This window comes from Neopelma chrysocephalum, unplaced genomic scaffold, assembly GCF_003984885.1.
Source record: "Neopelma chrysocephalum unplaced genomic scaffold, ASM398488v2 Primary Assembly neopelma1_99, whole genome shotgun sequence".
In the NCBI taxonomy this organism is placed as follows: Eukaryota; Metazoa; Chordata; class Aves; order Passeriformes; family Pipridae; genus Neopelma; species Neopelma chrysocephalum.
In genome coordinates this window covers 579,064-604,094 of record NW_020897762.1, presented here as the reverse complement: position 1 = coordinate 604,094, position 25,031 = coordinate 579,064, and the positions used below count along the sequence as shown (strand labels likewise).

General features: G+C 40.5%; 1 protein-coding gene across 18 annotated transcripts in view; it reads right to left on the bottom strand.

Annotated features, from left to right (window-relative positions):
- The window catches only part of EHBP1 (EH domain binding protein 1), a 212,143-nt gene that overhangs the window by 1,502 nt on the left and 185,610 nt on the right, over positions 1 to 25,031 (bottom strand). For 17 of the 18 annotated variants that reach the window (XM_027694880.1, XM_027694879.1, XM_027694885.1 and 14 more), the window contains 2 exons: positions 7,436 to 7,535; positions 6,222 to 6,295 (listed from right to left, as the gene is read on the bottom strand). In XM_027694880.1, the coding sequence (XP_027550681.1) occupies positions 6,222 to 6,295; positions 7,436 to 7,535 (174 nt within the window). Of the gene's footprint in view, positions 1 to 6,221; positions 6,296 to 7,130; positions 7,261 to 7,435; positions 7,536 to 25,031 lie in introns of those variants that run through there. The other variant, XM_027694897.1, reaches the window with a different exon arrangement.

The following is a 25,031-nucleotide window of genomic DNA, read 5'->3' as shown; positions in this document are numbered from 1 at the left end:
GGGAGCTCAGCAGTTACTTCAGGGTCGTTTGGGTGGGGTTTTTTCCCCCCTTTTTCCCCCTCTTTTTTTTTAATTCCTTTTAGTGTGAATTTTCTTTTTTGTTTGTTTTGTTTTGTTTGTTTTGTTTTGCCTGTGTAATCGACATTACCGAGACACCCCTCCCGGAGGAATGCCCGTTTCCCCGCAGCCCGGCTCCTTTCCCTGCTCACTCCTCGCCCGCTCTCAGCGGCTGGAGGAATCTCACACTGCGCACCATATGCTCCGCAGTAACTTTAAAGGCAGGTATCGCTTAATTAGCATTTTCCACTTTGAAGTAAAAATACACTTGCTACAGAAAATCGCAGGGCTCTCCTCCACCCCCGGCGCTGGCAGCCAGCGGCGGGCGGGCCGCCTCGCTATTCCCAAAGGGATTCCCTCTGTCCGCGGCCCGTCGGAGCCCGGCCCGGCCCGGCCCGGCCCGCCGCAGCCCCCCGGGGCCGCCCGCAGCCTCCGGCTCTCCAGCCAGACCGCGAGGGCTTGTCGCTGTCAGTCAAGCCCCAGCCTTCTCCGCCTCCCTCATTAAGAAGGTAAACAATGAAAAGAAGGAGCAGTAGATTATGAGGGAGATAGCAGGACAAATGAGGAGCGTGAGGGAAAGAGGACACCAGCTCCAAAAAAAAAAAAAAAAAAAGCACCGGGAGAAGCCATCGCCACCGGCCCGGCGGTGTCCTCCTCCTTCCCGGCCGCGCTTCCCCAACGCGAAGGGGAGAGAGGGTGCAGTCCTTTTGGCTTTCTCCCCCACCCCCCCGCGCTCTCCATTGCCCTGGGCGATCATGTTAAAACTCACATGGCTGGTGCTTATTCAGATAACCCGAACAATGCTCCCCACCGGTTACCATGTGAATCTTCACAAACCCCGCAAGAATGCGGTGGTTCAAATCCCCCTGACCCCCCTCCAAAGCCAAATTTATTCAAGACAGCAAACTGCTCAGAAGCTTTATGAAAGCAAGTGGTGCTAGAGGGAATTTCAGCCTTGTATTTACAAATTAAAAATTAGATGCATCATCATGCAATAAAGGTTGGAAGAGTGGCAGAAAGGCAGGAATGTGTAGCCGCTTTTATCGCGCCCTCGCACACGGGCCCACGAGTGAGTCGCGGGTCCACACGCCCGCAGGAAAACCCACGGCGACACGTGTGTGCGGGCACACTGCGAGCAGCCAACACGCACGGCCGCGTCCTGCGAGCAGGGAGGGAGTCGGTGCGGTGGCACTTGAGCCCTTCCCGGAGCACAGGCCCGGCAGGGCACTGCCGAAACTTCCCAGGAGTTTTTATATTTTTTTTTTCTCCTTCTTTCCCTGTTTCTCCTTCTTTCCCTTCCTCGTTTTCTTTTTTAAACGTGTCCCTTCCTCTCCGCCGTTGCCAAGGGAATAATTTTCCAGGTGTACGAAGATTAGAAGTGGAGCTAGCAGCCAAAATTACTGGTAATCCAAGCCATTTCTCCTGCCACAAAGCTGCTTTAATTTGGCCTTTTAAGTGCCACTTTTTTGGGGCAGTCTCTCGATTTCCACTGCTGCTTCCCCTTCTGCTCCTTTTGGGTAAGGCTCCTTCAGTTCAACCCGTTTAGAACACAGTGCCCTGCCACTCTACAAGTCGGAGCTTCCCCAAACTGAAGGGTTTTACCCCACAAATAATGCCTCTGCACACGCAGCGCGAGCTCAGCATGACAAAACCAGCCTGAAAAGGGCCACGGCAGCGAACCGGACAGAAAAGAAGGAGAGAGACACAGTAGAGACTTTCAGGGTGTTTGCTTGCCCCCAGACGTGGCTCCCAACTTTCAGGTTAGCTTTCCCCCTGCTCCAGCTGGGAATTGTGCTGACACTCAGGCTCCCCAGCACATCTGGGCACATGAAGCTCTGGACGAAAAGGGACTTGAAATTATCTCTACCTGGACTTGATTTAATTTTTTTTCAATTTTGATGAATTTCACTTCATATTTTTAAAGTCTTTTTTCTTTCTTCATCCCCTTGTTCTCCAGTTTCAACAGCAATTTCAGTTTTTGAAAGAGCAAATTTCAATCAGAATATTTCAGTATAGATTTTGCTCAGTCCTTCACTACCATTTTTCTCTCTTAAGTCCCTTCCTAAGTAATACAGTTTTTCTTGCCCTGTGTAGTAAATAATGTCCTATTAGGACTTCATGGAACAAATCTGTTTATTTGTTTTGGGTTTTGTTTGGTTTTTTTTCTGCATTTGCTTATTATTAATGTTTGAAATACACCATGGGAAAACTTGCTGGCAGAAATATTCCCTTGCAGTTTTACTTCGATTTCTAGAAAAGGATTCTGCCTTTCCTCTCCACAAAATAAATAAGAGTCAAGCAGCAATCGGTTAAAAGGGGAACTGGCTCAAAGTATTTAAATAACAGTTTATAGGTGACTACCTTGCAATTTTGTTTTATCCAACAAAATACTGCTGGACAGCAGTTTTGGGAAGCATCCCTATGTTTAAAAAAGCAACTGTGTTTAAGTTTGATTCCTACCTGTTGTGCCTTTTAAGCCAGGATTACCTATAACACCTGTCACATACAGTTACCCAGGCTGACTGCAGCTCTGGGAAGCTACAATATGGGCTGTGATTAATTTGAAGATTTCAGAATAATACTGTTATAAAAGCTACACTCTGCACAAAAATAGGATTAAGCTCTGAGGCTGTATATGAGCTAAAAGTGTTGAAAGCTAAAGCCCCCATGCCACCACTTGCGATGGGCAGTTTAAAATGACAGAGTTTGCTAAATTCACATGGAAGTAGAAATGTTTTCAATTATTCATCTTCATTGACTTCATATTGTCTTTTTTTTCACCCACTGCTTAAACTGATAATTACTTTGAGCAAACAGACGTCCAGCTCCCATAGAAATGCTTTAATAGAAATGGTCGAAAGTTCTCGTAGTAAAACCTTCAACCTTGCCACTATAATAAATAAGCCCGGCACTTTGATGAAAATTAACACTAGTTTTGTAAAGAGCACATTGGGGGATTGCAGTCAGGCCTTATCTTTAGTTCCAGTCAACTAGCAATCCTGAAAGAGTTTGCATCATCATCAGAGCAGGCCATTTGATAGGATTCTGCTGCTGAACCTAATCAATCTATGGAATACTGTGGCTGCGCGGTGTAACAAAGCTAAAATAGATTTACAAATGGGGTTTTAGAGGATAAGCTCCTCCACAGGATTACATATTGATTTTAAATATAAAAAGCTTATCATATAAACCATAACTACAAAAATAGTGAACCTATGCATAAATCCTTTTAGAAGAGCACCCACTTCAAACTATAAGCCAAGAATAAATCAAGATGTACAAAATCCAAAAGAAGATCCATTTCTTGGGCAGAAAATGAACACACCACCCCAAGGTGTGCAAAAACGAACTTATCTTTTCTAAGGAGGCATTAAAACGACTGAAAAAAAAAAAAAGAAAGGAGTGAGAGGAAAGGTAGCTGAAAGTGAGGCATCCCGGCACTCGGCTACAGACGCAGTAAAAACCAGCCTCTGAAATGCAGCACCTTGTGTACACGAGCAGCCAGCTCCAGACAGCCGGACGGGATGCCTGGGAAGGTGCAGAGGTTAAAACAGACCCCGTTACCTGCATTTTCTTTGGCCTGTTAGGCAGGGAGTTCCGGCCTTTCTCGGTCGGAACAGTCCGAGGGGAACACTTTGTAGCTGGGAGAAGGCAGCGCGTTAACTCTCTCTTTCTTATCTCTACTGCTAAATGGGGGAGGGGGGGGGGGAATTTGCCTTTTTTTTACCACCCTCGGTCATTCATGTGCTCCTCGTGAAGTGCCGTAACCCTCCAAAAGGCTATTCAGCTGCCTGTGCCTCCATGTTAGCAGCTGGAGAAGGGGACACTCTCTCCACATCACTGAACATCCTGACGGGCAGCACCTCCGGCCGCCAGCGCTGCCCGCACGCTGCCCATGCAGGCACGGCAAGAACCGCCTTTATCTGCCATCAGCAGGCTCCTACTTTCCGCAAGGCTCTCTCTCTTTTTTTTTTTCCTTGTCATCAACTAGCTAAGTAAATTGCTTGACAGATTTTTAAACAGTATAGTCACGCGTGCAAGAGTTAGAACAATTTACCAAAACAGTAATTACCACCTCTCAAAGACTTTTTTTAAGTTCTAGTTTGGGTTGGTGCGTTCTGCCTTTCTTTTAGACAAACAAACCGATCCCATCCTGTTAGATATATACATACATATACATGTGTATTTATTTTTCTTCCTGCCCATACCTTCAGGTTTGGAATTGGTGCTGGCTAAAGTGAGATCTGTCTTTTCAACTCTTTCAGGGAACCCAAGCACTCATTAGCAATCGGCTAAATGGCTTCGGAGCTGACAGTGCTGGGCTGTTCAGGCAGCCCGTGCTTCTTCAGGGAAATCATATTATAAATGGTGTGGTTTTACCAGTGCTTCCCAAAAAGTGTATCTTTGCATCTTTTGAACACAGAAAGCAATACAGCACTGATGCACACACATCGAGAGGCAAGATGTCACAGATGTGTGTTTTGAGTTTTCACAGGCATTTTCATGGAAGAGTTTTCTCCTTTAATATGTTTTTAGGTAGGTGTTAAAAGTTCTAGAAGACTAATAATCTTATTGAGAGCTAAAATGCAAAATGAGGACTTCGTTGAATACATATAAAAAAAATTTAAAAAATAACTAAAATTCTACACCACTTATGTTTGCTTCCTAAACCTCTGTTCACTGTATCACCAGTAGCAATTAAAAAAAAAGAAAGAGTAAAAGGGAGAGAGGGAAAAAGATGATTTTTTTGAGTTTGGGGATCCCTCTCTGAACTTACAAAAAGAAATTAAAAAAGACAGATTTTTGTTCAAGACAATGTGTGAATGGCACAGACTCCTAGACATTCAAAGGCTGCTGCTGGGACATTTCAAGGAAGTATATATTTATGAGGCAATTAAACATTGAAAATTTGTATTTAAATACAGTATCTCTTAGCTCCTCTCTAGTTTTAGATTATTTTGTGTTTCAAACATTTCATCAGTGTGATTCCAAATTAATCTGGGTGGTCTCTGCAGAAAGCAATGTATATATTTACGACTCAAGATTACCCAAGAATACAGTGAACATAGTCTTATGCAAAAAATATAACCACAGATGGAAAGATATGAAAAAGCCACCTGAAACCTGCTGCTTTTTTCCAACAAACTTATGCTCCCAGTGAAGTCTCCAAACTAATTAGAATTGATTTATTATGGATCAGGTACCTTATCAGGTGAAGAAAGAAATTACCATGGACAGTCAAAGGGTTGAGAGGTCAATACGGAATAGCAAAATCAATTTGCATTGATTAGACAAAAGGTCCATTTTACAGAGCCCAAAGGATTAACTTTAAAGCAAACATCTTTGAACTATAAGGCAGCATTTGTGACTGAGAGGTATAAGCAGGGCAGCATTAGAAAACACTTAAGATATTTAAATAAGAAAATAATGCAAGCAATGGTTTAAGCTATCTGGATGTTTATTTTTTATTATGAATCATCCCCAGGATTATCGTACAATTCACTGGAAAGCCCTATGGAAAGGATGCAATTGTTTCATTTATCCCGTGTCAATCTTCCCCTGAGTGTTACCTTCATTCAGGTAAGGTGACTAAACTGGGGAGAGTTGCAGAGAAGACAGAAAATTTGTGCAAAGGATTGCACTGATCCTCGCGGTGCTTGTGATGAAATATTTACTTGACAAACATAGTGTTTTACCACCAAAACCAATAAGACTTTTTTTTCCCCCCAGTGAGATACTGTTGTGAAACAGGTCTGAAACATTAAAAGGAAGGAGGGTCCCTTCTGTGGGTCACCCCTTCCTTTTTCCTGCGGCACCAAAAGCAGCGCAAAGCCATAAGATAGACAAGAGAGCATTACTACAACACAAAAATAGTAAAACCTGGACACATACTCAATACCTCTTCATTACTTTGTTTCCAAAGTTTATTCCAGTGAGACCATACTTCTTTGTCCCTTATCTTGGACTTCCATTTTTTTTCCCTCCCGAATAAAACTTAAGAACGGGATTGCAGACTCAGCATATTTGTTGTGTGCTATTGCTCGAAGTGATGTAAATATCAGCATTAGTAATGGGCTTCAGAGAGGCCTCCACACTTGGTACTTTCAGGCAGCCACCTTCAGCAGTGAGCATTTCCCCCCCTCAGCACCCAGCATTGCTCTTACCTTCAATGGCAAGCATTGCTCTTAGCTCCCGGTTCAGCAGCTCGTAGCGCCTTTCTAGGTCATGTTCTTTTTCCCTAGGCAAGTTGCAAATGTTCATCAATATGTTAATTACTAAATCATTAAACACTTAAAAGCACCTTTAACTTACATTGATTTTAGGACTCGCAACTGACTTTTCTCTTTAACTTTAAGCTACTCCAAACAAATGATACACAAACTTAAAACCTGGCTCAGGTGGCCTATTCAGTAACAGCGTCTTGTCTTTTTGTGTAATGTTGGCTTTAATTCTGTCAGTTTAACTCCACTGTGCTACAGGATGCAATTATTTCATATTCACCTTCGGAGCGGCTGTTGTGGAATGTCCCAAGTATAAAATATTCCCCTGGATGTAAGGAACAAATTCCAGCATCAACCTACTCACTGAGATAATATAACACTGGAAGTATTACTGTATATACATTCTGCCCTAATGAACAATAAAAATTAGACAAGGGATTAGAAAGCTTAATATTTTGAAGGTAGAATCCTGTGTCAAGTTCAGACCCAGTATGAAATAGGTGAGCAGAGGCTCTTCCCAGGGAAGTATGCAGGCATCTACACTAGGTGGCATTACGGAAAGAAATATCATCCTACTGAAAGAAGCACTCAGGGCACAGAATGCCTCTGAAAATGAGCAGCACCTTCTCCCTTCCTCGATGGTGCCACTGAAAAAACTTCATTAGTCCTTACTTTGCAGTATTGGTGGTGTCACTGCACTGTGACTGATTTACTAATATCCCTTCAGCAGCCTGGTGCTCCTGAACTAGCAATGGGATTGAGGATTTCTATAAAGCACGTAGCGACTCAAACTCACTCTCTCTCTGAACAGACTTCACCTGACTCATCTGAGGCACAATCCAAATCTATTTGTGCATTTCTAAAACGTAATTTTATTCTACTGCTGGTTCTTCGAAAACGTAACAGTGCTTAATAATTCTTTAATTTCGTTTTTCACAGCTCTGGCTAATCTTGTGTCATTGCATGCTTCTCATTTTCAAGTCTGAAATATGAGAAAAAAAAGTTACTTGACGTGTAACACATCTGCACTACTCATTTTTCAGGGGTTGTTTTTGAAGCCTAATGGGAAGAGAGTAAAAAAATTTTTGCATCTCTCTCAAGGGTAAATATTCCGGTAAATCATCCTTTTGTAAATACATATGTTCATCTGTACTTACAGAAGAGAAAGCTGATTCATTCTTCTTATTAAGGCATTCTTCTTATTAACCAGCATGAACCATTCCTGCATCATAGCTTCTTCTTCTTCTGTGTTTCTTCCTGCAATCGAAAGAACTTCATTACTTATTGTGGCATTTCACAAACTGAGCTACATATTTCATTTCAGGTTTTGGAGTATCAGTCTCCAATATCACTGAGCATGACAAGGCGAATTCACAAATAGTAAAAATATCATAGGACTACAAGTCCTGCCCGCTTCATAAATAAATCTTTGAAAGCAGCCATTCTTCAGCAGACATTTTAGTGTTCTTTATCATGCTGTCACCCTGACATAAATTAACACTTTTTAAAAAGGACTGTATCTTTTAAATTCTTACAAATGAACTACATTATTGCAATGCTCCCAATGAAAAACACCTTACTGATAAAAGATGTCTGGTCATCACCAAACACAAACACAATCCCTGCGGGCAAGATCCACTCCACCCATGCCAACCCAGCACAGTCAGGATGATGTGGTAGGGATCAAGTAGCTGCAGAGGAGATGGCAATCCTGAACCCTTAGCCAAGGTAGGGGTACCTGCTCAGCTTCTGTGTTTGTGGCCACTCTTTCAGATGATAAGCTGGAAAGAGCTGCTCCTCTCCTCAACTTGCAATCAAAGGGAGCATCTGCACAAGTACAAATAATCTTGGGATCCAGGTGTCTGAGGGTCCCCATGTGTGTATGTATGTATTTCCCTAGCCCACATTCATCCCAGGCAGGATGAGGATCAGGATCCTTCATGGCCCACCTGCAGGCAGTGCTATGCTCTACCAGACTCTCTAACACTCTGCATCACCACCCCTGCACCATCAAGGCACATGAGGGGAAAGGCAGATGAGCATCCTGAAGGCTCCTGACTGTGCTTTCCACGTAGCAGGGCTGCTGAATGAAATTCCATCTCCTTGAGCTTGGGGACTAGGAGAAAGTCCTTTGTGGAGGCTGCGCTTCTGTGGTAACCTGCCATTCTCATCTCTCAAGTTGAGCTGAAGAGCAAAGACTATATGGTCCTCAGTGAACTATGAAACTCATACATTTCATATGGTTAAAATTAATCTCGGGAATAAACCCGGAATAGTGGCAAAGGAGCATGAGCTGGGTCTTCTGTACACTTCCCAGCTTTGGTACTGCTTCACTGGGAGACTGTGGGGAGAACTCTGAGTTTAAGTGCCTTGTGTGCAATACAGGAATAATCACTTGTACTGATCCTGCAAGGGTGCCGAACGTTAATTCTTTGGTGTTTGTAAAGGGTTCTGAAATCTCTAATGCAAAGTGCTGCACACTTTGGGATGCCATCTTATTAACTTGAACCATAGGATCCTTAGTTGCAAAGAAGCGATTTCTAGCACCTGAAGCTGGAAGGACACCAGAAAAAATATTGGTTTGCTCTAAAAAAAAAAAAGCTTTCAGTTTCTGGATGAGAGTGTTTAAAATGTTTGCATGTAGGTGCTTGCCACGTGCATGTTCACACCCCAGTGAAGTGTGCAAGCCCAAATCTACATGGACAACCACATCGTCACCAGGGTACTGGTGCACCCTGCTGCCTACAAGGGAAGGTCTCAAGAAGATGAACAAGGAAGTGGGTCAGCTTAGGGTGGAACTGGTGGACCCACATAGTAACAAAAAATTATGGCATCTTCTTTCTGATGCAAGACATCCGCCCATACCCATTTATCAGCCTGGGAAGTGCCTGGTCGATGAAGCTTCCTGAAAGGGTGCTTTTAGGGTCAAAATTTGCTAGCAGTGAGACAAGAAGGGCAGAGCATCCCAAAATGGGGATGGCTCTGCAGCCCTTTTCCAAGCAAAAGCAGCAGGGTCCAACTCCCGGACAACAGAGCAAGGAAAGAAGAAATCTAACACGTAGAAATGCTCTCCCTCAAGACCTCTACTTCTGGTTTTGTGCATAAAATATCACACCACGGCATTTACAACAGTATTCAGCAGTTCAGTACACTTTGCTGTTAAGTTACAGATCAAGGGCCTTGTTGCTGTATTGGTCCATCTAACAGGGTCTGCTTTTAGAAGTAGATGATAATCAGTATTAGCAACCTTTTGTTGAAATGCACCAAGTAGTTGGAATTCATTTAGGGGAGAGGGCAAGAAGAAGGGGATAGATTCTTTTTTTTATCTTTGCAAAATGACTAGTCTATTCTGTAATGCATGAGATGAGATTTTTTTTTTTAGCAGCAGTGTGGCAAAGTTCTCACAACCAGACATCCACGGTTACAGTAACATTTCAATCAGTTAGTTAGTTTTGGGGTGGTCTGGGATCTCTGGCTAAAAGATTATAAATACAACCTCTTAACTGCATTTAATTTTGCAAGCCTTGAAAAAGAAATGGGAGAGACAAATGTTTTCAAGGTGTTTGACTCAATGGTGGATCTGAACTTGACTTTCGTGCCATGCAATTTCAGGTTAAAAACATAAACTTAAGATATAATCTTCCTTCTATGAATGCATTCCTCCTAAATAAAGTTAGTTGCAACATATAATGAGAAAAGATCTAGGTAAAACTTGGAGCTGTCGAGTCAGATCTGCACAGGTGTCTGTTTTAATATATCCATGCTGACACCAAAGCACATGCAATATCCATAGAATGGGCCGGTTTAAAAGTGAATTAACAAAGTCTTGATTGTTTTTACAGAATTTTAAATCTGTTTTTGTATTCGCTTTGGACCCATGTGATGCCCTGACACCAGTCATGTGATATCGGCTGCGATAGGCACAAATCCCCGGGCAGCAACAAAAGAAGAAAGAGCAAAAAAGAAAAAGCTGAGAAAAAGCTTGCAATTTGGAAAAAGGCCAATTTTACCCTGGTGAAGGCCTTTTTGATCAGTGAAATGACACATGTGTGCAATATTAATAGTAGTCAATGCTGATATTTTATTTGTCGACCGTCAGCTTTTAAATTCTTGTGCATGGACCTGAAACAGATTCTTCCCAAGCAAGCAAAATAAAGATGAACTCCCATGTATAAGAAATTTAAATAACTCTTCAGCAAATACACTAGCATTAGAGCATTACTTCATTTTTTTTTCCTTGGTGAGAGGATGCACATGAAACACTTTCAACAAAGAAAAACTGAGTGTTCTTACTGCAGCGATATTGCAAGCTAAACTCACAATTACAACTTCTAAATAAAAAATTTAGAAAAACCCTTTCTTCAACACAGTTTCACTCTGTAAAACCCTGCTGCTGCTGGGGTGGTGGTTGTTTTCACTTTCCAAGTGTAAAACAACTATTTAATTAATTGACTTGCAACAAATACTTGAAAATTCAAATTGGGAAAATGTCTGTGTTGTTCTTGGGAAAAAAACCACAACAAGCCGTACAGATTATTTAAATGAAGCAAAAAACCCACGCTCGAGAACAAATCGATCCCACACATGCAAACCCCTTATCTAAGCCAGTACAAGATGCTGAAAATCTATAAATAGCCCACAGATCTTAAACTTAAATTTTTTCCATAATACATGCATTACACTATTGTTTTTGATAAACAACAACAACAAAACCCTTTTAAAGCTAGTAAGTTGGACCATTACAAATTAATCCTGACTTTAATAACTGGTTAAAGACCCCTTCAGCTTTATAAGTAACAAAAAATATTAAAGCCTGTGATCACAGCGAGCTTTTCTCATTTCTCCTCTAACCATTTGTTATTTAATCCAATACTAGTAATCCAATTTGTCCATCAGACTTTTAAAGGGCAGAATGCAACTTCTCCAGCTTAGACACTTTTCAAAGTACAATATATTTTTCAAATGAATGCTGGATGTTTCATTTTTTCCCCAACTGTTCCTAGCTCTAATGTATGAGGAAAAAAAGAACAAGATGAACATTGTTCGTACTGATTAAGTAAGAGCTCATTAAAGAGCTGTCAGTGCTGTACTTTGAATATGCATGAAGCATATAATCAGATCTAGTACCGTCACTAGAGGAGAATACGGTAAGTACAAAGGATTGATTTAATTACTTAGAGTGGGCTGTGGTGGTAAAGCAGTCTTGTTAGCGCAGAAAGAAAAGGAGGTTGTATTCTGGCACGGTTAGGGGAAAAAGGCAGTTTTAGCTTCTGCCACAATACCTAATCTCAGGATAAAGCACTTTACATTGTAGCTTAAAATGAAGACTGCCAGTTTTCTAAAAAGACCAGAATTCATCTTATCTTGTTTAACCTCATCTGGTTAACTATCTAGCAGAACATATTTATTCTCTTTAACACGTAATTATGCTTATACCTTTTTATCCTATAGTTCAATAATGACTTCTGAAAACAGTCTTCAAGTAAGAGCGGGTAGTGCTGCAAACATCATATGCATGCAAACTGCTTGGTAAGAGATTTGAAAAATGCAGAACCAGAAACTCAGATGAAACAGTGAGTACACGCGCCTTTATGTGAAAAGTCAATACAGTTTTTAATGTCAGACTTTAACCTGAGGAGGGTTCTGGCAGGGTTTCTCTAATTTATTTTCTTCCCCCCCCTCCTTTCTGCTTTTTCCCCCCTCTTCTTTTCTCTTCCTTTTTTTTTTTTCTTTTAATTAATTCATTCTTGTTTTATTCTTCCTCTAGGAATCCAAGGGAATTCTCTCACATCAACTCCCAGTGCCATTTTCTAATTTCATTGTCTGGCTTGAGTGGTGAAGGATGCGTGCTCTATTCTTCTCTTCACTTGACATCTACCAGAACCCTCCTCAGTGATTAGGAACGAGCCCAACACCAAGCCTCAAACAGCACAGGACACTAAATTCTGCCCTCAGATACGAGAAACTACTACTGGCTTCTGAGTCGCGATTCCGAGCTGTAATAGCTCCTGCACAGGATTCAACAGAGGCTGCAGGGTAAAGTTTGGCAATTTTGTCCCTTCCTGGAACAAATTCTAGTGATAGTCAAAATGATGATAGCAAGCATTTTAATGATAGCCAAAAAACAAAACCCAAACCACAGCCCCAAGCCCCTTTCCTTTCTCCCGTGGTTCATCCTGATCATTATTTGAAACCAACTTGAGTCAATTTTCTTCAGCAATACTCAACAGTTAGAAGCATGGTAACAAATACATTACCATTTCTTTGAGAACAATATCAGCAACTAGATTATTTTAATGTTGTACAGCTTCCCAGCAGTCTTTTACAAATAGATTTTCCTTCATATTCTTTGGGATTTACAAATGGATTTTTGTTTATACTGTAAGCTAATTATTTGTTAAATATTTAAATAAGAAGCATCTTGACAAATGTCTCTTCTGAATCAATTTGAAAGAACAATTTTTTTTTCCTTTCCTGTTGAAAATGCTTTCAAACTCAGCCAGCTACCACAATATGAATGTACCATTAGACCCATTATTTTTAAGCCGTTTGGGCAGCTAGACATTAGATAAACCCACTATGGATTAACACAGTAAACCTGTACATTGCTAAGAAAACACAGAAGAAAATGCTACAAAACACTGAGAATACCACTTAAAAGGAAGAAAAAGCAACAACATGCAGGGACAAGATTAGTTTACAGTGTAAATGGATGAACACAGTAACTCCTCTACACTTTATACCGTCGCAAATCTGTCAAGATAAGACAATAGATTAATATTTTTTTAAAAAATCCTTAACTGTAAATGTATTTAGCTGTTGTGCAAAAATGAATTACAACCTATGGAAGATAAATAATAAAGAGTTTACATCAGCATCCAAAACCAGCCCATTCAGTCTGGTAAGAAATAACAGGTTTACAGAAATCACTCTGTATGCCGTCTTAAGCAGTAATTGTTTTTAAATTTTATTTGCACTGTATGTAGTGTGTGTGCCATGGTGTCATGGTTAAACACAGAAACCTTCCCATGTCTCCCCATTTACCTCAACAGAACTACATGAAAAACAACCTACTTAAGACAGAGCCCATTCTTCATCCATTTGCTGATGTTTACACACAGTTTTAAAATAGAATAGAAGAAGCTTTCTTCACTCAACACACTTGGGTGAAGAGGCCAGCAGGAGAATGCCAGTGCATGGGAACTAGAGCAGGGCAAATAACAACAAAAACTGGCCAATTTCGCTCTGCTCCTCTTTCTGGGCTATTTTGTAGTTGACAGAAGCTTGGTGACTACTGAGAGCCGTTCAAATGCCAGTGAATTCCACAAATTTAACAGGAAGGTCTTCTAAAAACATAGCCCACTGTCTTTATTTGCCTGCTTAAAAAAAAAGTTGCATTCACCCAATCATAGGGACGAGTTTTTACAAGTTTCTGTATTAGGAGAAAGTGGACAGATTGGCTTGTTTACCTGAAGGAGAACATGAATAGCAAATAAAGAATAGTTCTAGGATGTGTCTCATCTTGTCTCATAAGAACCTGGGGAAATTCACTGAAATTGAAGGTGGTGTGTTTAAAACCGATAAAAAGAATGATCGTTCCTCAAAGCCTCATCATTTACTAGTAGAACTCGTTGCCACGAGGCAATGTTGAAACTAAGAGCTCAGCAAGAATTAAAACCAGGTTGAATGTTGAATATGGAAAGGCAAAGCTGTAGCAATAAATATTCAAATAAACAAACAAAAAACCACAGGACGTAGGAACTCGATCCTCCTGCTTTAGGACACGAGCTAACCTTTAATTTTTAGAGGTTAAATTAAATGCTCCCTGGGGCCAGGTTAGGTGGTAACCGGCCTCTGCACAGTTTCTTGCCCCTGCCTGGGCTCAACCCACACCTGTCCCACCAGAGTGTTGTGGACCAGACTGTGGGGCTGATCCACTGTGGCAATTGCAGTTTTACTGAAAGGAAACATGGGAAGAGACGAGAAACAACGCCGGGTGTTTTAGCTGACCAACCTCACGTTGCTAACAAAGGCTGGTGGAAGGTCTCAAACGCTTCCAAGTCAGCGGCGGACTTCCACTGATTTTAATAGTCTTCTCATCTTGCTCACTGCAAACAGCTTATGCACAGATGAGCTCTTGTTTTTAATGTGAGTTACTGAATTTAACAAATACTTAAGCAGAAAAGCCTATATTCACATCAGCTATTCTTTGTAAAGGAGATTTACACGAGCCCTACTGCAAAATGCCCCCAACACAACTGAAAGCTATGGTGAAGGTTTTTAAATGACTAGTGATCCACAATTTTTCACTGAGTGAAACTGAGGCATCCCAAAAGAGACCTATTTCTTGAAAAATCAACCTTCTCTGCTTTCAGAGGGCTACCTTTGGTGGAAACCTCAGAATTCTGGATAAAATATTTTTTACAAGTACAGTAAGTGTCAAAACAGAACTGACAACAGACACTCCACAGCGTGAATGGACGGGTTGCTCCTCCTTGAGCTCCAAGCGTCACATGTCAGATTACCATGCCCAGCTTTCCTCCAGAATACTTCCTCCTTTCAGTGCATGAGGATCTCCTCAGTTACTAAAAGCCACTGAAAATGAACCAGAATAGCCACCAAGAGATAAGCAGATAGAACTGTTGTTTAGATGACACTGCCAAAGTGCTAGCTAGCAGATGAAACCCTAGCACAAGTTTTTGAGTCTGAACTGGATAGGAAAACACCTAAGGAACATTAGAAAGGCAAATTCATGGCCACTAACTTGCTGTCTGAGAGCAGTTGAGGAGACATTGATGTCCACACAATGGAGTCTCATAAAGGTACGTAAGGACTGCCAAGAATCTGCCAGGCAGAGTTACATTGCAGTGTATTGTCTGACTCTATTTCAGCCCCCAAAAGTACTATACCCCTAATGAAACAAAGCCACCATCAAAGGAATGTCTTTATCAAAAGCACACATCAAATTAGTTTAATATTAAGCAGGAAACTTGTAATTTCTTTGGTTCCTGAAACATAAAAAATTCAGAGAGTATTTAAGATTTTGAGAGCTGTGTAAACAAAAGGTCAGGGTTCTGACCACATCTCGGCGCGTGCGAGGATTTATTCTACCTGCAGTGGGACTGACTCACAGGAAGACAAAACATTTGTGGCCTGCAGTCTGGGCAGCCTAAAATTATCACAGGATCGAAACTTCCACAAAAGATGAATTGCCTGAAAAATTGCTGATTTTCTCTACATGATGAGTCAACACAGCAGCCACTAGAAAATAACAGAAAATCAACCAAACGAAATGCCTGGGCTGGATAAAGATTATAAATATATTTTAAATGTGGTACCATCAATCCAAGAAATTTTGTGCCCTAAAAATTCAGCCAAGAAATGAGATTCAACTGAAACATCTGGAGAGATTCCTATAAGAAAGTGATGTCTCATGGACAGTGCCTGCAGGGATCCTAGCACTGAGCAAAACCAATGCTTGTCCTTTATCACCCTCTGGTATTCTTTGTACCCAAATTTTCTCACATAGCACAACTTCAGAAGATGCAAGGGCTTGGGAAAAATATACATGAGGCCTTTGCTTGCGGCACAGGAAAACATGCATCATTAACTGATACACTCAAGCTTTTGAAACTATGGAAAAAATGGTAGATCATGCTTGGAAATCCACGAAGAAAGGGATGATGGTCTGGGCAGATGAATTATTTCCTTTGCAGGTTGACAAGTAGAGTTGGATGCTACGTTATGAGTGACAGTAAGTTCTCTACTCCTTAGATCAGTTTATTACCTGTGTACTTGATAAGTGATGACTGGGTAAGATTCTGAAGTGAGAGGCTATTTACCTAAGAGTTGTTGGAGTGCGCTCTACTAGGCAGCATATTACTCCATTTCTACCATATGTTGTCTTCCTTTAAAACACATTCACCTGGACCTGGAAAAGGTTGGTCGACATTATAAAATTACTTCTTTAATGGACAGGCCTGAATATAACCCAAGCAACTGCCTGAAGTGAGATGATGGTTTGCAATGATTTTGACCTTGTATCCCTGTTAATGAAAATGTTTACTTTTACTGATAGTTGGCAGGTTTGTACTTCTGGGATCCAAGGCTTCCCAGGGCTGACTGGGTGAGTTCAGCTAGGTTGAGGTGTCCTGGGGCCCTACAGTTTCCAGTTTTGACAGAAAAGGTGCTTTTGGTGGTAAATGGGAGAAAATCAAGAAAAAATAACAGTGCTCTCTGCAGATTGCAGTGGCACTGTGGGCCAGGAGCCTCGGGGTGACCAAAGTGCCTTTCTCCTCTCCTTCTCTTTACAGGCAGACACTGATTGTAGAGAAAGCCAACTTCCAGGCATAAAGCCAAAGGCTATGCCTACCACATGAAAGAGCATTTATACTGCAATACCACAAAGAAAGATGGAAATCAGTTAAAAGAAGCAAGTGTCTGTTGGGTCTTGTAAGACTTTTGGAAGGCTTGCAAGTCTATTCATAGTGCCTAGGGCTCTCCCAGAGTAGTCTCCTGCTATGCGGGCAGTGCTGTGCTTGGGCTCTCTTCCTCAAGCTGGCTTCAACCTGTTGACAGGTTCTTTCAAGGCAATGATGAGGCTACAAAAGCCAGGGAAGTGCATGGAGAGGAGGCTGACTTATTGCTCAGTCCTTGCAGCCAATGGCAATTCTGGGTTACTTCGAGAAAAAAAAAAAATACAGTCATTGCTGCTGCTGAGCTGCTTTAATGATTTAATGAACTTGGCCTGGGAAGGCTGAACATGCACCCTGCCCACGTTTGGCCTTGGAAAGGTCATTTCCTGTGAACTTTTGCCTACAAACCCACAGACCTAAGACTGAAGAGATGTGGTGAATTTAAGGGTCAGAGCCATGCACCTTGTTTTGTGGAAGCTTCTCAGATGTAGAAACGCTGTGTATTTGGATAAATACTTCCAGACGGTCTTCCTTTACCAAAAGCAAGTCAAGACTGCTTTGCAGGAACTGTTAATGGTAAGAGATGGAGACTTGGAAAGAGTTTGCCAGTAAGAGACTGGAGGCAACATCACAGAAGGGAAACTGAAGAGAGGCTGACAAGCCTCAGGAACTCCAGTAGTTCTCTATCACTCATAAAATGTGTGATTCTGGCAACTACAAAATGCATACTTGGGCAGAAATTTGTGCATGTGTTTGTGATCTGGACCCTGAAGACTCCTGTCAGAAACTCAGCTTACCAGCGTGCCAGTTTATTTGCATTAACAAATTTTCATGAACGGCTTTGCAATGCATGTCCAAGCAGGCATCTGTGCAGAGCTCTGTGGGCTTCAGGTCAGTCAAGTCACACTTGGATACAACAGGGAAGCACAGTTACCATACTATAAATGAGACCTTGATCATAGTGTCACTGCACTTTTTTCACCCAGGGTTTTTTGATGGTTGTCAAAACTCCCATTACCATAACCCTGGCAGCAAGTTAATGTTCCTGCACACTGGAGAGAGAAGCATCTTATCAAATGCTTTATAATATTGCTTTGCTTCCAAAACCAGCAGTAACTACCAACGCATAGTTTTGTGAACTGCTATCGTGTTACAGTAAAAATCACTCTTTTGCTCACGTCAAAAACCTTTCCTTCTGCCCAACACAAATTGCTATCAGTAATATCCTCCCAGCCTCCTAATTGCTAGGTATTTCCACACGGAATGCCCACAAACTACCACCAGCAGAGACCCAACAAGTGTCATATATGTATCATTCACGTATCCAGAATTTTTTTTAAAGTGCTTTCACTCACTTCTTATGCTCAGTGTAAAAAGCTAAGTGGCAAAGATGTTGTTTTCAGTGATACTTCAAAATTTTCTATCTTGCCAGAAAGGCTGTTGTTATACTGTCCTTCCCTCCTACTCTGCTTTGGCATGTGCATCTTCATCTTTCACAACATGGTTGGACAACTCACTACCATCTCGTTGTTTGGCAAGTTTTTGGTTCACCTGAGATTAATCATGCTGAGCTAAGCAAAACAACAGTGCAGAAAGGCAAGGCTGACAAACTGCTATAAAACTTATGGTGGTATTAATTAATTCTTTCTCATTTAGGCAAGATATGAGAATATGAAAAGACCATGATTTTTTTTTTCTCCTTATGCACATGCATAGATATTTTTCATACTGCCTGCTTTGTGAGCTTGAAGAGGTAACAAAAACAATTTTTAAATTCATCTCTCTCAGGCAAAACTAAACATTCATCATTTTCCTCCCTGAGCCCTGACACTGGTGAATACAAATCTGCATTTACTTTTGGGAATTCCAAAGAGAATTGTGAATTCAATTGTTTTTAAAAGATGAAATTTGGCTTAGGGAATAGGATGTCTCCTCCTAGCTCACCCCTCCCTCCTCTAGCGTGGATTTCTATTGCAGACTGGACAACTCCAGTAAGGAGCATTCAAGATGGTATAATACAGGCTGGTAAATACAGCTCGATAATCAGGGTTGTGAAGGTGCAGAGCATATAAGGGATTTATTTTTGATAGTGAATCTATACACATATACATCATCAAGCCCCACTGAGAAGCAGACCACTCCAAGTGATTAATACAGCTAAGGGGGCAGATAAGAGATCAATGACAAAAATCACCTGGTAAAAAAAAAAAAAGTAAAAGGTGTTGCATTAAAAGGGCTTTTGCTTTGCATGCGAAACAATACTGAGAAACCTGTATTTTAGCACTTGTACTCAATAAGCACTCTAAAGTATGTCGGGATGAGAACAGAGACCCATCCTTTCTAATAATCTTGTGACAAAAGCTAAAAGACATCATCCTATTAACTAGTGATCTCAACTGCTAATGCGGAGTACTTCCTGGTGCCTTTTATGTAGAATGCCGCTATTAAAAAACCACTAAACATTCACTGTGAACAACACAGAATCATTCATCTTTTATCAGCATCTCTTGTTAGAGGAGTATGAGAGGGGCTGAAGGTGTCATTGATATTATAGAGCGGAAATTAATCAGAAATTTTTCTCATATTTTCCTCATCACACTCATTTACTTTTGTACAAATTTCCCCCTGCTAAAAAGTTCATACCCAGCCCCCTGTTGTACGCTTTTAAGTTGAGAATATTCAACGAGTGCGTCAACTGAAAGGCACCAGGTCCCAACACAAAAAGCATTCGAAATTCTCATTTAGTTGTCTTTATTTTGCTAGCGCCATGTGGTCCTTGAAGATGTAGAAAACACGGGAAGCCGAGTAAAGATCAGAGCAAGCTCATTAGCATTCTGACAAAATTGGAGTGGTGGAGATGTATAGTTTGCCTAGTTTGTCGTTTTGAAAGCTACCGGTGGTAAGCTTTCTATTTCATTGTGCTTTTGTCTTTTTTTGGGGTTTTCAACGCAGCGGGGTGGTTGTTAGCCTAGGTTTTCACAGTGCATTGTGGGAACCTTGCCTGCACATTCAGCCTATATGGTATCATTCGAGTTCAAGCAAAAAAAAAAAAAAAAGTAATTTTTTTTCCTATTTATTTCATAACCACCTATGCTAATGCGTAATTGTCATCTGGCTGTCAAAGCCCATCCTGCCCGACACCTTGTTTATAAAGTTAAAAAAACCCCCAAACCTACAAAAATAAAATAAACTCTGAGCTGTATTTAAAAATAAAACCTTTTAAACATGTTGCTAGTTTTCTTCAAAAGACAAGATAAGAAGAAATTAATTTAAATTCCACTGTTTACAATAAACTAGAAATGAATTTGAGGCAGATCCACTTGATTAGAATTCAAAAGAGACTCTTTCACTGTATAAGATCCCCAGTTCTATTTCAGAGTCTCTTGAAGGAAAGATGGGTTTATGCTCCAGAATTATGTAAATAATGAATTACCTCTTAGAAGACCTATAGAAGTTATTACTCTGGTCATTTGATTTTTTTTTTTAGTTTTTTTTTTTTTTTTTTAAACATAAGGCTCACTTTGAAGGGCTAAAAGGGCTACATTAATGCTGCTATTCGACATGAACGTTTCCAAGTTGCAATGAAATGGATAAAGGTCTTTTTGGATGAATTTATCTGCTAAATCCTTGTGGTTGCCCTCCTATCTCGGATGATGACCCAAAAGAATGTCAACAGCTCATTTCCCAGAGAGCTGGGAAGAGTCACTACACAAGCCATAATCTGCACGTTCTCAAAGAACCATTTCAAACATTACATTTCACAAGCTGTTTAAAGAGATTTTTTTTTTTCTCCTCTCATCTCCACTATCCTACCAATACTTTGGACATCAGTGCCTCAGAAATGAGTGCTTTAACAAAGTTGAAACGTGACTTTTTACGTATTGTGTTGGTGGGTTGGGCATACATGCACGCTCGTACAACCACTACGCAACATGTGAGTGACAAAACATGCTTCCCATTCACTTTGCCAAATTCCAGACACACTGTGACAGGGACAAGGAAATACTAAGAATCAAACTGTATTAAGTCACCCCTAATTTACTCACTGGATTTTTTTTAATATAATGTGTGTCAGGCTGCCAAAATCACAGATATCCTTTTAGTAGGAAAGGATAAAACCCAGCTTGAAAGGAGTTACAATGGTCTAGATTTGGAATACAGTAAATTTCACAATGGAGTGCAGATTCAGGATTTCTTTACTTAGCAAGGGGGAAATGATAAACAAATATTAAGAGAAAGGGCTGCTTTATACAAAACCTTCAAAATTCTTTCTTTTTGCTATGCATTTGGATGGCATCATTATCTTTATCGTCAAAACAGACTGAGAGCTCCAGCCAGCCTCTCCTGAGCAAGAAAAGCAAATGGTCAGGCCAAAGAGGTCTTTAAAAAACAAACAAAAAGAAGTACAAGAAGGTAAGTGCCTGAAAACAGAAAGCTCTGAGGTAACTCCATAGCTGTGTGGATTGACAGATCTAAATTTTTCCATCATATTTATAATCTAATTTCATTCTATGCCTCTCATTTCACTCACGTGAAATAAAAGATGTTGCCACATTTGAGCTATACGTGAAGAACTATATTCCCTCCCCAACTAAGAGCAACACCCTAACCCTGAGAATTAAATAGCAGACATTATTCTAAGCTTAACAAAAGGCAGAATTTTGTCAGCTCCGAGATGCCACCTTTATTTCAAATCTCCTTTTAAACACTCAGGTCCTTTTCACTCGGGTTCCAACTCCCAGCAGAGGCAAATAACCTGGAGACTGTTATCTGCACGACAGTAAGGGCGACCGAATTATTTTTCTATACTTTGCCATGTGCTTATAGCTGCAAAATTATTTATCTCCTTCACTGCATTCTACTATGAAAGTTTCCTCTAGAAGAATCGCCGGGACCAGCCATATCAAATTAGAGGGCAGTCAGGAGTGTCTAAGTCCAGCTTTAAAACAAATATCATAACAATTACTTAGCCATATGGAAAATAGGGTATGTCTTTCCTGAAAGCTTTTATATATTTTCTATCTCAAATTTCAACTTCATTAGAAACTATTTCTGACTAGCAAGCTGCAAGATTGCTAAATATCTAACTGTTAACCCACCATGAAGAAAGAGACTCTTTTGAATGGCAGAACTTTTCCAAGATGCAAATGAACAATAATCTAATTTTGAGAGTAAATTAACTGAAGGATTCATTTTAATATGTTTCAGAGTCTCCAAAATTAAGTGACAGTTGCAGCCTCTGCAATACACAGACATACGTGCACTCACACTCACGTACATATACGGCACCCCCCTACACCCAGCTTCCATCCTCAGGAGAACTCACATTGTATTTATGTTTAGGTTCTTATGACTTAAAGGCCAGATGTTTCACAAATGACCAACAATTGGAGGTTAGAATAAATTAATGACTGATTTCTGAGCTTTGATGGAATTAAGCATACTTCTTTTCTCAATGTGCCATGTGAATGTTTGCCCGTTAAACTTTTTTTTTTTTTTTTTTTTTGACAAGTGAGGCCACCCGGCAGAAAACAACTGATGCAAAACCCAGGAGTAATCCCTCTGTTTAGTTCAACACTGTGGTTAGCCTTAACACTGCCTCTATTATCCAACGGATTTAGAGAAACTTTCATTTATTTGTTGGCCTCAGTCTTCCAACTTTGTTGCCTTCTTTAAAGGACCCAAGACCCATTCCTATGTAAATACATTTGCATAGGGCCACAATGAAACTTTCTGGGGCTCGGATTAAACTTGCAGAACTAGATAGCTGCACTGCGCATATTTGTGATCTTCATGTAAGTACTTTCCCAAATACATATGAGTGAATGAATCCGATGTCCACTCTGGCTACAGGAATGCCTGGAGTTTAAAAGAAATGCTCCACTGCAAACTACAGACCAAAGATCCAAATGCTGAAGCAAGCAGCAGACACAGCACCCAAAACATGTATAGAAAATGAACAAAAAGTCCTTTTCACTTAGGAGCTGTTAAGATCAGCACACTATTTGCTGTAAAATGTCCTCTTCTCTCCTAACCAGTTCTGCTAGGACAACAGGATCCCCAGTGTAAAAGTGATGATTCATAGCTACTTGGGTTTTAATTTTTTTTCTCTTGTTGCCTCTGTTTATAAAGAGTACCTAGGGTATAATGTATTATTATAAATTGTACTCAATACAGTCTTCTTCCAGCCAAGTCAAACATAAAGCTTTGCATCCAGCAAGTCTATTAGGAAACAGCACCAGGATTAATCCCCGCAATTATGGCCCTCAAAAAATGCTAGTAGACACTCCATGCAATTTTGCCATTCCCACACACAAAATGCCAATACCTTAAAGGTTTATGTTCTGCAAGGGAGGCTCCACGGACCTAAAGTGTAACTAAGGAGTGGTTTTGTAATTTCACTGGCACTGATGACTGTGGGCCAGGAATTGCAACTGAATATATTCTTTTGGTATGTATTTAAGGAGATAACACCTTCTTCCAGGGCTCACCAAACACAGATACCTACTTCCTTGTTTTGCAGTACATTCTTTTTGAATCTAGCCTAAAAATCTTTGTATACATAACTTTAAAAAAAAATCACTATTATAGCATTATTCAAGTCCGTAAGTAGGTGTTTAAAAAAATGAACCCAAATATATCAAACTTAATCACACACAAAAATACACCAGCCACTAGAAAATGACTTGCATAACCAGTAGGATGTTAATGAAGACACTGACACAAATCATAAACCGATTCTGACTTACACTGTATTTTCCTTATTCTTGACTGTATAGTAAGCCTCTGCTGCCCCATGTATATACCATATACAAACCCAATTTCTCTCGTTGGACTAAGCACATCAATACAAAAGCAAATGAACTACCAAAGTGCCCTAATTAACAATTTTGCAAGTGAATGCAGACATCAGTGCCACACTGCAGCCATTAAAGTCTATCCCTTGCCATATCTGTTTCTGTTAACATTTCAATAGACCAATTAAATGACCTTTCCCCCCTCAAACTCAATTAAGCTATTTGAACATCAATTGATAACTTACCATGTATTTATGCAAAATGTGCAAGCAAGAGATTCATTTTTTTCAATCCTAATGATGTTTTGAAGAAGAGAAAACTATCTTAACTATCCTGTCCTGGTATTCCATGGAGAGGGGGCCAGGGATGGGATTGCCTCCCAGGGGAGCCAGGTGGGCACGGTGGCACTGTGGCAGGCAGTTTGGAGAAAGCAGGTGTGAGGCAGATATTCTTCTTCCATGCCATTTGGTCCCTGCCAGGCAGCTGTCTTGGGAGGTCAAAAGAAAACGGAGACAGCCATCTCTTTCAGCTTGTTGGAGTATCACGCCAGCACGCTGGTAGGTGGCACAGGGTCACATCAGCCAACTTGTAGATATCCAGAATCGTTTCTTTTTTCCTCTTTTTTTCCCCCCCTTTTTATTTTTGTCTTGAGATTTTACCTCTCGTTCTACAGTGAAAAGGGGTGCCCAACACACACACACACCTTTCTGAGCATCACAGGGTAGGTGTGACATTTGACTTAAGCCTGCCCGCCCCATGTTAAAAGAGGTGATTTGCTGACATTTGCATTTTCCCAAGGGCCTCCATACACCATGAAACTGTCACAAATTCAGGGGACTTGAGCGGAAGGAGGTCAATGTCTCCTGTTTAAGAGCTGGCCTTTGCTTCTCTGCACAGGTAAACAGTTCCCCCCAGGGTTTGTAGATAGGGACTGAAACTGAGGGAATTTATTTAAAATAAAGCCACCTCAGTCTAGAAAAGAAGTGTTTTGATGCTGCTGCTGCAAATAATTTATGTGAAAAACATAAACTTTTTGGCTTCAAGACAATGACAAATCTTCCAGGAAAAATAAGAAATGAGTATTTGTGTAGGACATTGAGCAAAAAGCTTTGTAAGTACCTATTACCTCTCAGTAGACTTCTTTTAGATCAAAAAAACTCCTCTAATTTTAAACTAAGAAGAAATCAAGCAGAAAAGACAGAAGTTGAGGGGAGAAAGGTATAAATATTTTAGCCTTCCTTATGTCTGGGGGGAAAAAAAAGTTGTACCTGAGCAGATTAAAAAAAAACCCACTAAGCCCCTAAAGTAATCTTTCTTAAATTAAAACAAAACAAAAAAGTAAAAAGAAGCCAAACTAAAGAAACTACCCCAGATCTTTTTCAGAATTCTTTGAAGATGGGTAGGAGAGAAATTGAAGATCCAACTCTAACAATTCTATTTGAAGTTTTAGTTTGAATCCCTTAAAAAAAAAATCTAGCGGCACCCTGGGATAGTTCAACAAAGGCCTGGTTTCTGGGAAAAAAAGCATTGTCCCTTTCAGA